Source organism: Harmonia axyridis, chromosome 1, assembly GCF_914767665.1.
Source record: "Harmonia axyridis chromosome 1, icHarAxyr1.1, whole genome shotgun sequence".
NCBI lineage: Eukaryota > Metazoa > Arthropoda > Insecta > Coleoptera > Coccinellidae > Harmonia > Harmonia axyridis.
In genome coordinates, this window is record NC_059501.1 from 5,109,917 (window position 1) to 5,124,186 (window position 14,270).

At 35.5% G+C, this 14,270-nt stretch overlaps 2 protein-coding genes across 9 annotated transcripts in view; both read left to right on the forward strand.

Annotated features, from left to right (window-relative positions):
* LOC123687769 (protein groucho) overlaps positions 1 to 14,270 on the forward strand; it is a 140,274-nt gene that overhangs the window by 69,052 nt on the left and 56,952 nt on the right. For all 7 annotated transcript variants that reach the window (XM_045627062.1, XM_045627064.1, XM_045627067.1 and 4 more), the window contains one exon: positions 6,682 to 6,779. In XM_045627062.1, the coding sequence (XP_045483018.1) occupies positions 6,682 to 6,779 (98 nt within the window). The remainder of the gene's footprint in view (positions 1 to 6,681; positions 6,780 to 14,270) is intronic.
* LOC123687845 lies at positions 6,838 to 8,742 on the forward strand. Of its 2 annotated transcripts, XM_045627069.1 has the most exons (4): positions 6,838 to 7,078; positions 7,139 to 7,275; positions 7,345 to 7,395; positions 7,608 to 8,742. In XM_045627069.1, the coding sequence occupies exons 3-4, from the start codon at positions 7,369 to 7,371 to the stop codon at positions 8,691 to 8,693; spliced, it is 1,113 nt and encodes a 370-aa protein (XP_045483025.1). In that variant the 5' UTR covers positions 6,838 to 7,078; positions 7,139 to 7,275; positions 7,345 to 7,368; the 3' UTR covers positions 8,694 to 8,742. The 2 variants fall into 2 exon arrangements, with proteins under 2 accessions (XP_045483025.1, XP_045483024.1); XM_045627068.1 differs by having other exon boundaries at positions 6,839 to 7,078; positions 7,139 to 7,395.

The window sequence follows — 14,270 nt, forward strand, 5'->3', positions numbered from 1 at the left end:
CTTTTGATTAGTTTTCAATATTTTGTCAATTTTGAATTATCGAGGGAATTATATTTCAAGAAAAAAGTATACATCCTCATATATATTAAACAGCTTTATGAAATAGTGGAAGTTTTGACACAATGGCATCATAATTTTAATACTTATTCAAAATTAATTCCTCCTACATATTGAGAAAACAAACACTACTGTAATAATAAACCTCAACGAGAATAGCAAACCAAAATAGAACATCGATGTGTCCTCATAAGATTTGTTTGTGGAAATCAGCCTCTTTCACCCAGATAGGCAATTATTTCAAATCTGAAAAATTGGAACGATCAATCTTTTCGATCAAATAAGTGGAAAACGTTCATTCCCCCATCTGCCAATAAAAGTTGTTTGCTGATTCAAACACAAACATTGACGAAATACCGCTTCCACAATTCCAAGGAAACTAATTTTAATATTTAATTTCGATTTTGCCGTATAAATATTTGATATCGGTACATATTCGCTTTCAAACTTAAAATTATATTGATCATCGTTGCGAAGGATGAATTTTTCTCTTGCCAATTCTAAACGTAACACGTCTCTCAATAAGTTACTGGCCCAGCGCTCAATAGACACTAGGGATTCACGGCTTGGCTTGATTTTAAGCTACTTGGCTTGAGCTTGACTTGATTTCAAGTCAAGCTCAAGTCGAGTAGTATTTTTTCAATCTCAAGCCAAGTCCAGTATTTACGAGAGTATTTATTTATCGATTACTTGAATCATATCAAGCTACTTGATTTTTAGCAGTTTTATTGTGTACTGTCACATCAATAAAAAAATTATGAAATGAGAAAAAACCTTCAAAAAACACTCTTATTTATTGAACTCATTGTATAAAAAAACCGAAAATATCAACTTTTTTGAAATAAAAATATGAATCATTATAAATCATTACAGAATAAAAATAATAAAAATTAGATTTCTTAATATTAAGAAACCTCGAGGCTTTGTTTGATTTCATAATTTTCCATCCAGGAACTAAGACACATGAGGCATCTTATAGATTTGTCGCCTATTTTATTGCGGGTTTTTGTAACTGTAAGAGTAGCTCTTGAAAATTGTCTTTCAACAGGAGCTGAAGATGCTGGCGTTGACAAAAAATCCTTAGCCATTTTGGCCAAGTTTGGAAAGATATTTCTGAAACTACAAAACTCTACCAATAGATTTCATCAAAATGTAAGAAAACTACTAATAAAGCCACACTGGCGAATGCTTCAGTCTCTCCGCGCTCGAGGAATCATCTCATTTAGTCTAAGCGGGCACTAGATTACAGAAATATGTGCCGTGCATTTCATGCTCAAGTAATATCAAGTAGCTTGATATCAAGTCAAGCAATAAATATCTAAAATCAAGTCATTTCAAGCTCAAGCATGTAATTTTTCACGAGCTTGATTTTCAAGTCAAGTAGTTGGTTAAAATGTCAAGCTACTTGGCTTGATGAATCCCTATTACAGATCCGTATAATATTTCAAACTTCGTGCAAAATATCACGTGGATGGCAATAGTACCAAGTAAAAAGACGAAAACTTGAATACCTGGGTCACGTTATGAGAAATCCGGAGAGGTATCGACTTCTACAACTGATACTACAGGGAAAAATTCAGGGAAAGAGAAGCATTGGACGACGAAGAATATCGTGGTTGAAGAATTTGAGAGTTTGATTCAACTCAACAACCACAGAGCTATTTCGGGCAGCAATTGATAAGGTCCCTGTCGCCATCATCTTAGCCAACATCCAGAATGGATAGGCACCAAAAGAAGGAGAAGAAGGCAATAGTGTACTATTTGAGATACTATTTGAATATTCTATGGTTCTGATAGTAAAACCATAGTGTCCAAGTACATAGTATGAGGGAAAAAATACCTAATATGTATTTCAAGGACCACAGATAAGATTGAATTCAAATTTTTCTTGTATATAAAGAGCAACAACTCCAGGCTTTTTCCACGAATCTATGGTGAATAACCGGATATAATTTTACCCAAATGTCCCTAATTTTCGAATGCTAACAATGGCCTGAACATCTTTAGAAACAGACTAACGTAAATTTTCATCTTCATAAGAAACGCATCTGAAATTCCGCGGCCGCATCCACACAGATGCACCGCACTTCAATATTCCATCCTAACCTCTCAAACACGATCTATTAGCTTTCGACGTGAAACGACAATCCGGCGAAACAGACTGGAGAGCTGAAAACCATTATGGAATCGCTTCGAATTCATATCACGTCCGAGTACGGATCGAACAAACGTAATTATCCGACTGTTCTACCTCCGTTTCGTACTCGAAAAGACTTTGGGAGTCGGTGGGCGCGACCCTAATGAACGCTGGATATGATACCTGCGGATAATAATGGTTCTTCGTCGATTTTATTGGTTCGGCGGGCGATCTCGAATATAATCTCTGCTTGCGTTGCGGTCGATTGAAAGTATGGTTCTTTACGCAGTTTAATGTTGGGGTATGGACTCGGGTATGGAATGTTTGAAGGTTCTGCGTACGGGTTATTATTTACTGTGAGGTATCTAAGAGAGAAAAATGCTGCTAATTTTACGCTATGGTTAAAGGTGTTCTTTATTGAGAAATATGATAAATACCAAAAATTTACAACTTTGTTTCTATTCCTTCAAAATAATATATCTTTCTCTATTTCAGTATCGTAATGAGATCATTACAGTTCTAAACAGTGCTGTAATGAACTCATTACAGCATCGTCAATAATTGTCAACATGATGTATAATTTGGATATAGCGAGGGATATAGTGAAATGATTTGCAGCATTATTCGCAATTTCTCTCAATTCAGATGGTGTTAAATCGATTTCGTCACACATAATTCATGAATTTAATGCGTAATTTTAAATTATTTGAAAATTCAAAACGTATAATTCAAATTCCGTAATCTGTCAATTTTCGTAACAGTCACCAACTGCCAAGATACAATACAAAAGTCACTAGGATGTATAATTTGAATTTTTCATTGAATTTCGACAATATTTCACAAAGCTTGACTGAAATAGAGAAAATATCGTCTAATACTCGTTGCAGAAGGCAATTCCAACACTCTTGCGTTCGAAAACTCGCTGCTTCGTCGCTCGTTTTCGAATTTCGCATTCGTGTTGGAATAGGAGCTCATTCTGCAACTTGTTTTAGAATATGCTAGTATGATATATGTATTTGGTTTATTTTTGTCTTGGAATATAATTTCCAATTCTAAAAATGACGAAATTAATAACCATTTTTTATATTTATATTGAATTTCTTTCATCAAGTAGAATCAATAAACTTTTATAATGATAAATATCGATATGGAAAAATTTTGATAATAATATTGTAGCGAGGGATCTGAACCAGGGGTCATTCGTCCCGAAAGGTTTCAAAACTCACTCCGAAATTATACAGCTGTTCCTAAATTGGAGGTACAAACTAAAATGACAGATTCGTCGAATCCAAACTCGAATCATTTCAAGAAAAAAATGTCCTATAAACATGAGCTCGCAAAAGATTTATTTTCGAGATACAACATCTTAAACTCTGTTGCTTTTTATGTTTTTTTTTTCTCATAAAACGTTGCCTTCACAACATATTTAACTTAAATTGAGCACAGCTATATCAATTTAGAGGTTTCATTATGTGATATGCTAATTTTGAAGGCTAACCTATAAGGTGATATATTTTCTAGAAAAGTGCCAGAATATTTTTTTGGTAGACTATTGATAGTTTGGAAGAATGTAATAAGAAGCTTTGTCCAATACACTTTTTGGTTTCTTGTAGTTTTTTCGTATCTGCTACCGATTTAGATAAATAAATTTCGAACAATTCTCTAGTAATCATTATGAAGATCCAGCTAATATTCTGTGATGAATAAATTAATTTACAGTTTTGGTACTCGTTTACTCAACCTGTAGCGAATATCAATAAAGTTTCATTAAACTGGTATTCGAACAAAAATAGCGAAATAATTAACGAATAATAAAAATAAAACATTGTATGAGAAAAACAGCTGAGCAGTTACGTTTTCCGCCATGTTACTCTTGAGTAGAGGCGATAAATACCCTTAAAAAAATTTAAATCTAAGCGGCCAATTAAGAATAGACTTTTTAGCCTCAAAGAAGCAGAAAAATTGTTCGAATATCTTGCCTGGTTCAAAAGTTATGATAATATTACACTTGTAGCTTTTATCGCTACCTATGTCTACTTTGAACACCCTATAACTTGGGAACCAGCGTTGACCAGACTCTTCTGATCAGATTTTCTTATTAAGGGGGATTACCACCACGAGGCTTTCCGCGTATTAGTCAAACTTTGGTATTCATTCATTTCCACTCTGGCGCTCCTGCAATGACCAAACTTTGTACGGTATTCGAAGTTGCACATTCACTTCATCTTCTTTATTTATTCGAAGCAAATAAGTAGAGGGCAACATTGTACGACGGTCGATTTTTTCACAAAATTATAGTTTTAACTCTTGCAATGTTTTTTATATGTTTTTTTCATATTGAACATATTATCAATTCTTTTGCTGAAAACGAAAAGTTACCAACATTTTTTTTTCAATTATTCTTCAAGGAAATGTGAAAATCCCATAAAAATCGGTTGTTATAAGAGGAAAAATTTATAATTTCATTTTTAACTGAGCAGTCACGTTACGGTATTCCCTCTTAAGAGCAAAAAAGTCTACAAAAAACAAAAATAACATTTGAAATTAACCGGTTATCATTTTTTTATACATTGAAGAGCCTGGTCCTTTGGTTGGTTGTTTTATCGCATTGAAGCTTGACAACACTATTCACGAACGGAAAAAATCGAGCCATCAAAAATGAAAGAAATTTTTCCAGTAGAACAAAATTCAGAGTCGACCATAGACCATGTTAGAAACATCGAGTCCTCGACATCGATTAACAATAATTCCTTTTAAAACTTCTCCGACACTTCTTAAAACTTCGATTAAACACTTTAATCGATTTAATTTTTTCGCAACGCCATCTATTTCAACGTTACGCGTTGCCGGACTTGTTCGAGCACTTAATTCCTTCACTTTTTCCGTTCCACCGTGAATAACAGCTTGAATAATTATCGTTGGACTCTCTGTCTCTCTGCAGACGCTATTAATTATTGCCAAACTCGCGGGGTTTTATCAGTTGCGACCAGTGGCGGATGATGCGGAGGGCTAGTGGGATACTGACACATTTCTTTTTGTAGACTCTTAATTTATTGGGTAGGTCTCTCTTGATGAGGTGAAATGAATTATGTATATTAGAAATAATTTCATGGAATACATCGGAAAGGCAGCTGTGTTCAAAATTCAGCATTTACGAATTTAAAATACTACTATGTACTCCTTTTTTCACATTATAAACTATCGAGTGGAACATGAGTCATGACATTTACTATCAAAAATGCTATGAAAAAAAGAAATCTTGTATAGATAGACCAACTGTAGGTGACAAGATTTGAACGTGTAAAATTGTCTTCAACTACCTCTAAAGACCAACATATTCAGAAAATCCAAATACGGCTATGAAAATGTCGGTAGTTTTTGTCTTGTCGCAAAAATTTCAGCTTTTTTGTGGTTTTTTTAATATTCGATGAGAAATATTCAAACCACAGTTATTAAAGAGAAAACTGTCAAAATAATTTTTCTCTAATTCTGTAACAAATCCGTTCATTCTGCCATACCCAGGGCCGGTGTAAGGGGTGAAACAGTGAAGCGACAGTTTCAGGCGCCTCTTTTCGGAGGGCGGCAATTTAGCCCAGTTTGTGGCCGCCCTTTCCTATTTCTGAAAAAATATAGTCTTGATTCTTAAAAACAACATGAGATTGGTCCGCTCTGCTGCGTTTATCAAATTTCCTGCAATAAAAATCTCCAAACCGTCTTTACCAAGCCGCCTATTTAATAAGTAACACATGGCAACCCAACCAATTTAAGCAGCATTGCTTATTACCCTAATTGAATGAGAGATGGAATGTATTTCACAAAGACGAAAAACAACACTTCGAATTACGTGGAAGTTGTTCACACATTCAACATATGGAAAATTCCTACGATTTTGCATTCGAAACAAGTTACTGATGAATACTAAATGTTTTCAGCGAAACATATGTTTTTAATCCCATTTAGTCTTTGAAGCTTTGCATGCCTTACCGCCCTTTGTATCTTGTGGTGTGATAGGTAATCTTTCATCGATCGTACATCTTGTCATCTTGTGAATGTGAGAATCAGATATATTACTTACGCATTGTTCATCGGCGTCGAAGAAATCCAGGAATTTATAGTAGTTAAAAATGTCTGAAAAAAAAAGAGATTCAGTGGAAACGACTTCAGAAAGAAACAATTAGCAAAATCAAAAATGGCGAATTATCATCGGGGCAGGTGTTTATTAATAATAATAATGCGAGAATATTTCAGATTCACACAAATTTCAATCAATTTCAATAAAAATTCAGTGGAAAAAAATGTATTATGTGAAAATTTCATAGGGGTAAAATTACACGCTTTTTTCCTTGGAGTGCTCTAAAGGTTTATCATCAAAAATAATAAACCTGAGTTGACGAGTCGCCCCTGTCCCGCATGCGCCATTAATTACTGTCGAACTGGCGGGATTCTATTAGTTACGATGAATTAATGAAATGTACAACTTGTTTCAGGGTCCCCCGCCTCAGGGTGGGCAGATCAAGTTCACGATAGCGGACACGCTGGAGAGGATAAAGGAGGAATTCAATTTTCTGCAGGCGCAGTACCACACGTAAGTATTTTATTTATGGGTGCCGGTATCGTGTGTGTCTATGTGTGTGTGAGCGCCACAGATTACGGATAACATAGATAGAACACTCGCCTTCCCCCACCCGAAATTAAGTTTTAGTTCTTGGCCCACGCGCTTGGAACCGCTGCAAGTCATTTGTTTACGTTTGGTTTGCTCTTGCAATATTATTTTAACCTAGAAGCTGAAAATGGACGTTTGTCATTGAAGTTGTTCAACTAAGTACAATTCTCGTACGCCGTAGAAATTCATTTGAAGAAAAAAATATACTTCCAAATTTCGAGGTAAGTGCTTCAATCTAACAAGTTTCAATTAAATAAATAATGCATATATTATTTTATCAGAATGCCTAGACTAAAGAAATGTTGTGTACAAGGATGTACCGATGAGACAAGTACAAGAAATCATTTCCCTCAGAGTAATTTGGATTAATTCAATAACTGGCTCCAAATGATCCAACCAAGATATTGGCAACAATTCAGTAGGCATCGAATTTATGAAGGTTATTTTGTGTGCCATTCACATTTTGATAAAAAATATCATCTTCCAGGAAGCCATCGTGGTCTTACTTGCAATGCCATACCTACAATCAGTATTCCAGGTAATTTTATCGAATTACTCAATTTTATTCATATTTAAACCCCTTAAATTTTTGTTCCATGTGTACTGTCCAATGGAGCTGTAGTATATTCTGGTTTAAACGATACTAAGAATTAGGCGTTACATAGTATATATTTCAGTAATAGTTATAGGATGTAGTATGTTTCTAGTTTGTTGGTTTTTGAATTCTGATGAACATTTGATTTTTTGTAGGTACTGTATGCACTGATTGATTCTCTCAATGTATCAAAGATTCGAAATACACAGGGTAAGTTTTTGAAGGAACCAATAACCACAAAATCGGAACATGAAATATTTTGGAAAAAATCAATAAAAATTTTTGAAAACATGTATTTCTATGATGAAAAAAAACAAAAAAATGTGGTGGTACCTACCATAAAAAATTTTATTTGGACTTTAAAAGCTTTCGTTTACCTTAAGAGGAGGTTGTTAACTGAAAAAAATTTCAAGTATATCTTGACTGGTGCTTTCAATCAAGATTGCCTTGAAAATTTTTTCAGTTATATCCGAGGGCATGGTGTAAGGAACACTAATCCAAATATTGGCCAGTTTATGTCCTCTTTCAAATGCCTTACTTTGAATAACTTCATGTCCTCCCATTCTGTAGGTTCCAACTGTGAAGAGGATTTAACATCACATTGTTTGGATAATCTAAAATCATTTGTTTTATCAAAATTTCCTTTACCTCAAAATGTTGTGCTTGAAGATTTAAATATAGTTATTCCGAAATTAATAGTCCTTGAACAAAAATCAAAATTTAGTAGATGTACTTTAGTTTATATGTGTGGATTCATTTGTAAAATTTTATTTAAAGATAAATTGATCAAACAATGTGATAAGTGTAAAAAAAATTTAACCTTTAACAGTGAAGAATTGGGGGACATGGATTTTATTCAGGTAAGGCAGTATAAACACGGTAAGTTGACAAAACCTGGGCAATGTGTATCATTTTTATTTCGGCATTCTCTAAATTACCTTTTCTATATTATTCCGCGAATTTGTGAAAAAAAAAACATTTCCCTCTATTTAAAATCGTTTCTAATGAAATATTTGGACTTCAAAATTTTAAATTGTAATGAACATATGTTGGGGGAAAAAGTATGTGAGACAATAATAAGGTGTTCCTTGCACTGGTGGTGCAAGCAGGTAAACGAAATTATGAGTGGTACCGACACAAAATTTTCCAAGTTCCTTCTAACTTCCCCTAGTGAAGAATTTATTGATCCTATAAAAATAGGGGCAAAAAGGATCTTTGATACAAAGAGAAAAAAGAAATGATTTATTTATTCAATTTTATATTTATTTATATATTTATTCATTCATTTATTCAAATTAATTTATTCATGTTATTCATTTTTGTTGAAAGTAATTTTATTATTGTTGAAACTAATTTATTCTTTTATTGTTTGAACTAATTTATTTATTTAATGTTGATGCTCCTTTATTATTTCAATGTTGATTTATTTATACATATATTGTTTATTTTTTGTTGATTTTTTTATTTTTGTTTACTGCTAATAAATTATATGTTTATTCTACTATCGACTTTTATTTGCACAAAATGTAATATCATCACATATTATACCAGTTATTTATAAAAAAATTCAAATGGTTTTTGGTCATCATAGCACCAAACTCCATTTGGATTGCTTAATATTTCGTTAATAAATTCAAAACAAGTATAGGAAAACCAGTCACTTCAAATTTCCCGCGTTTGTCGAGTTTGTTCTTGGCCCATCCACCAGGGGGAGTTAATTTCAAATGATTCTACTTTAGGTAGGGGAGTGTCCCATCTATGATATCCGTAATCTGTGGTGAGCGCTAAAGCACTGCTCCGAAGTGGGAACGCAGATTCTAGAGGGGAGATTACTCGAATTTGCGAAGGGTTAGGTGCTAGAACTACGACGGAGTGTTGATGGGCGTCTGATTACTGTAGATGTGCGTGTCGGGGGATTTACCCAGATTTATCGTACGGTTAGGCCTGAAGGTCCGTGGTCACCTTTAGATCCGATTACGAACTCGGTGTTAGTTTCTAGCAAAGTTGTCAAAAATGCAAGGTGTCTCAACTGAAAGTTACATGTTAAAAAGCTATTGAAAAAATATGCCTAATTCCTACATAGGCGTACAACTTTGCTTCCGCCATTTTTTTCCGAAATTCGAGGCTTTATTGTAGAAAACTGGTTATACATTTATGATTCAAAGTATTGTCCATCGCTGGCTACAACTTTTTCCCATCTTTTGGGCAGTGTATGAATCCCGCGTTGAAAAAACTGGTCATCTTTTGAAGTGATTCAAGAATCGATCCAATTTTTACTTCTTCATAAGTCCGGAAGTGCTGTTCAGCTAGACCGTGTGCCATTGATATAAACAAGTGATAGTCCGAGGAAGCAACGTCTGGAGAATACAGCGGGTAGTACGTCTTTCGCATTATCGAGCATTATCATGTTGTGAAATCACTTGATTATGTCTCGCGTTTTATTGCAGCCGCATTGTCTTTCAATGCTCGGCTCAAACGCATTGCGTTCGATAACGATCGCCAGTGATTGTTTCAGTCGGTTTGAACAATTAATAATACACTACGCCGAGCTCTTCCCACCAAATACTGAGCATGACCTTGGAATCGTGAATATTCGGTTTGGCCGTCGACGTGGAAGCATGGCCGGGATATCACCATGATTTTCTGAGGTTGTGATTATCGTAATGAACCCATTTTTCGTCTCCAGTCACAATGCGATGCAGAAATCTCTCCCGTCTTTGCCGTGCAAGGAGCTGTTCACAAGCAAACAAACGCCGTTCAACATTTCTCGGCTTCAACTCGTACGGCACCCAATTTCCTTGTTTCTGAATCATTCCCATGAGTTTCAGTCGTTTTAAAATGGCTTGTTGCGTCACTCCCAATGATTCTACCAATTCTTATTGCGTTTGATCAAGTAATGCCTCCAATTCTGCATCTTTGAAAACTTTTTCTCTTCCATCGCTATGCTGGTATTCGACGTCAAAATCACCGTTCTTGAACCGTTGAAACTACTCTCGGCTCGTTCTTTATTTAAGAGCTTTCGATGAGCCTCAGCCACATATTTCTTCATATAAAAGCAGAAAATTAAAACCTCCCGCAAATGACTAGAATTTGGCTCGTAAGCTAAAATTAAACATTTTATCGAAAATAACTTCATGATGCAAACTCGAAACTGGTAAAAGCGAGGGTAAAAGTCAATACATCTGGAGATACGATTGAAAAATTTTTCTATTTTCAGAGTGGAACAAAACAAAAACTATCATATTGTTTTGTGGAAAAATCAATGAGTTTATTAAAAACTGCCATACGTAGATTTCTTCCAAAAATTGAAAGAATCGACCAAGCGATGTTCGCATAGAATAGAAATGAATCTGCACTGAAGAACCTAGTCAGAAACATTGATAAATATTGAACACCATTAAGCTTTCGTCTTCAATCGGGAAAATATGCTTACCGTTCTTGATACTTTATAATATATTATTTCATCCTGGCTATTGCTATCCAGCAACCAGAAAAAAAGACTAAAATAAGCGCGAGCGACCGGCCTGTATAATGTTACCTGCCTCCGAGTACTATCTTGCCGCCATCAGACGTTGAAACGATCCCACAAAGCAACAGAAATAAAAATAGACAGACGGACGGTTGTGGTAAGATGCCGACAATAAAAAGGAACATAAAACGCCAGCTTGAAGCGTGATAGAGTAAATGAAATGGTTGTGTTTCTAGATCTAATCTTTCCGAGTTCAATATAATTGGAAATGATTTAGGTTATGTTGAATTCCTTGCGTTGTCGGGGGAGATGTGGTAACACGTTTTATTTGACGGCCCGTTTCCTGGTTTTTTGATTACCAATCCCGAAATACGAGGATTGTTTTCTCGTGTCTACAGGAAATTTGAAACCGATAGCAATTTGTGTTGAATGAGATAATACTGATTCGAAGTGACTAAATATTGTTTATCTTCTGCCAACAAGTATAGTGACAGATTTTGAGATATTAGTGGACCTGCTAACTATTTGGTTTTCATTTCGGTAACAAAATAGAAACATTTTGAGTCTCTCATTTTATAAAATACTAGTTTAATTGCCAGATCAATGGCGGATAGTGACAGTATAAAATGACGAGGCACATCAGAAAAATATTATCATTATTATTGGTGATATACATATTTTAAGTTAAGGTCAATTGAAAAGCTTCCGGTCTACCATAGTAAAACACATTTTTTTTGGAAAATTCGATTTTATTATTCAACAAATTTGCCTTCGAGGGCGATACAGCGATTATAGCGATCTTCCAACTTTTCGATACCATTTTTGTAGTACGATTTGTCTTTCGCTTCAAAATAGGCCACAGTTTCGGCGATTACTTTTTCATTGTCGCTTATTTTATTTCCAGCGAGCATTGTTTTGAGGTCTGAGGACAGGAAAAAGTCGCTGGGGGTGAGATCTGGCGAATACGGTGGATGCAGAAGCAATTCGAAGCTCAATTCATGCAATTGTTTTCATTGATTTTCGACACGGCGCATTGTCTTGATAAAACAGCACCTTTTTTCTTCAAATGGTGCCGTTTTTAACGATCTCATCCTTTAAACGATCCAATAACGCTATATAATAATCGCTGTTGATGGTCTGGCCCTTTTGGAGGTAATCAATGAATATTATACCTTGCACATCCCTGAATACTGATGCCATAACCTTGCCAGCTGACTGTTGTGTTTTTTCTCGCTTTGGATTCGGTTCATCGTGTGCAATCCACTCAGCTGACTGTAGATTGGACTCCGGAGTGAAATGATGCAGCCATGTTTCATCCATCGTCACATATCGATGCAAAAATTCAGGTTTATTGCACTTAAACAGCTTCAAACACTGCTCAGAATCATTAACACAATGTTGCTTTCGATCGATTGTGAGCTCGCGCGGCACCCATTTTGCACACAGCTTTCTCATGTACAAATATTCGTGAATGATATGATGTACACGTTCAGATTATATCTTCACAATGTCTGCTATCTCGATCAACTTCACTTTACGGTAATCCAAAATTATTTTGTGAACTTTTTGATTTTTTTCGTCGGAGACAGCTTCTTTTGGGCGTCCACTGCGTTCACCGTCTTCGGTGCTCATTTCACCACATTTAAACTTAGCATATCAATTAATGATAGTTGATTTTCCTAGTGAAGAACCCGGAAACTCTTCATCAAGCCAAGATTTTGCTTCAACTGTATTTTTTCCTTTCCAAAAGCAATATTTATCAGCACCCGAAATCTTTTTTTTTTCATCTTTTTTCAAATAACAAAAGTAGCTACACTCACAACGCAATATCTCACAAACAAATGGTCGGGCTGTTGTCAAATTTTGACAGGTATCGTTTGAAGGTTGGTACTAACTAAAAATCATATGAATTTAATACTAACACCGCCATCTGTGCATCAGACCGGGAACTTTTCAATTGCCCTGATATATAATCAATATCATATGATGTAAAAGAAAAAAATAAAAATTGAAAGTAAAAAGGAAAAGAAAAGAGAAAGGAGAAGAGAAAATGACAGGGAAAGAGGAAGAGAAACGAAAAGAAAAAGAGAAATGGAAAGAGAAAAATGAGAGAAAGGAAAAAATATTAGAATTTATGAAATCTGAAAAGGCTATATTGTATAGTGTGGTGTGGTATGGACATAATAAAAGTGTGGAAAATAGAACGGCTAGAATAATTTCGTTGTGGTTCCGAAAATCTGCTACGAAACCCTAAAATCAACGACAACAATCATTTCTAACCTCATTCTCACACCCGTCAACCCCTCACATCCGATATCTCCTCGACGTCGGTTCGTCCCCCCGTCCCCCTCTTGGGGGGGGAGGCTTCAAACCCCCACCTCCTACGACCGGAAGATTGATTATACGCATTCTTCACGAACACGGAACCCTCGAACGGTCGGAAGAGTTGGGGCAGCCATTTTCGCTTTGTCAAAAGAAGATTAATTTACACACGAGAAGATTATATCGGGATCGTTTTCCATTAGGTTTTATTGCGTTCCGACGTGCTTAGAGAAGGAGGAGGAGGAGGAGAACCTCGGTCGGAGGGGCCTCTTTTCTACACGCTTTTATCGTTTTTTTCCCCCCTCTCGTCCATCTTTGTTCGGGGACCGAGTGGTGGAGAGCGGACGGATCGTTTGTTCGTCCTATCTATTCATTATGATAGCGATTGGACGTCTCCTCGGTTGAGCAGAAAGCTTCAATGGTTTTCGAGTCGAAGATCAAGTATTCAAGCGAATAACGACTCTATTCCCTTGTGTAAATAACACATGTTTTAGCTGCATGAGAAGTTTCGATGGTTGTTGTCTATGGTTTGACTGTTGAGAATGTCGAACTGTGTTGACATTTATATTCAGTGAGGTTTGGCCATAGAGTAATAAACATATGTATGATGATAGCATGAATAGGCCTGGTACTTTCACCTCTGGTTAACTAGATTTATCTGACGGTGTGAATTTAGCCGTTAGCTGCCAGATTTCCCGAAGATACTCTAGTATGTCTACCCGCTTAGTCTCATTGGCTTCGTTTTGAACCACAGAGGGAGTATACGCAATTTTTACATCTCTCCAACATGCTAAGATTACGTTGTCGGATTGTGATATATTTTCAAATTCACAATTTAACTATATCGTTATGAATGTATATTATATTGAATGAAATATATTTATTTGACTGATTCCCGATTAAATATGCAAATTTGAATATTTGGAATCCGATATTTTTCCTAATTGTCGAATTTATAATAAGCAGAATATTTATTATTTTCTGTATCTACCTGCTGAAATCCAAGGTTTGGCATCTTTTGCTCTCC

Coding starts and splice junctions, on each gene's coding strand:
- LOC123687845 (XM_045627068.1), top strand. CDS start 7,291: ATGAAGGTTATTTTGTGTGCCATTCACATTTTGATAAAAAATATCATC. Junction 7,396..7,607: donor ACCTACAATCAGTATTCCAG/GTAATTTTATCG, acceptor GATTTTTTGTAG/GTACTGTATGCACTGATTGA.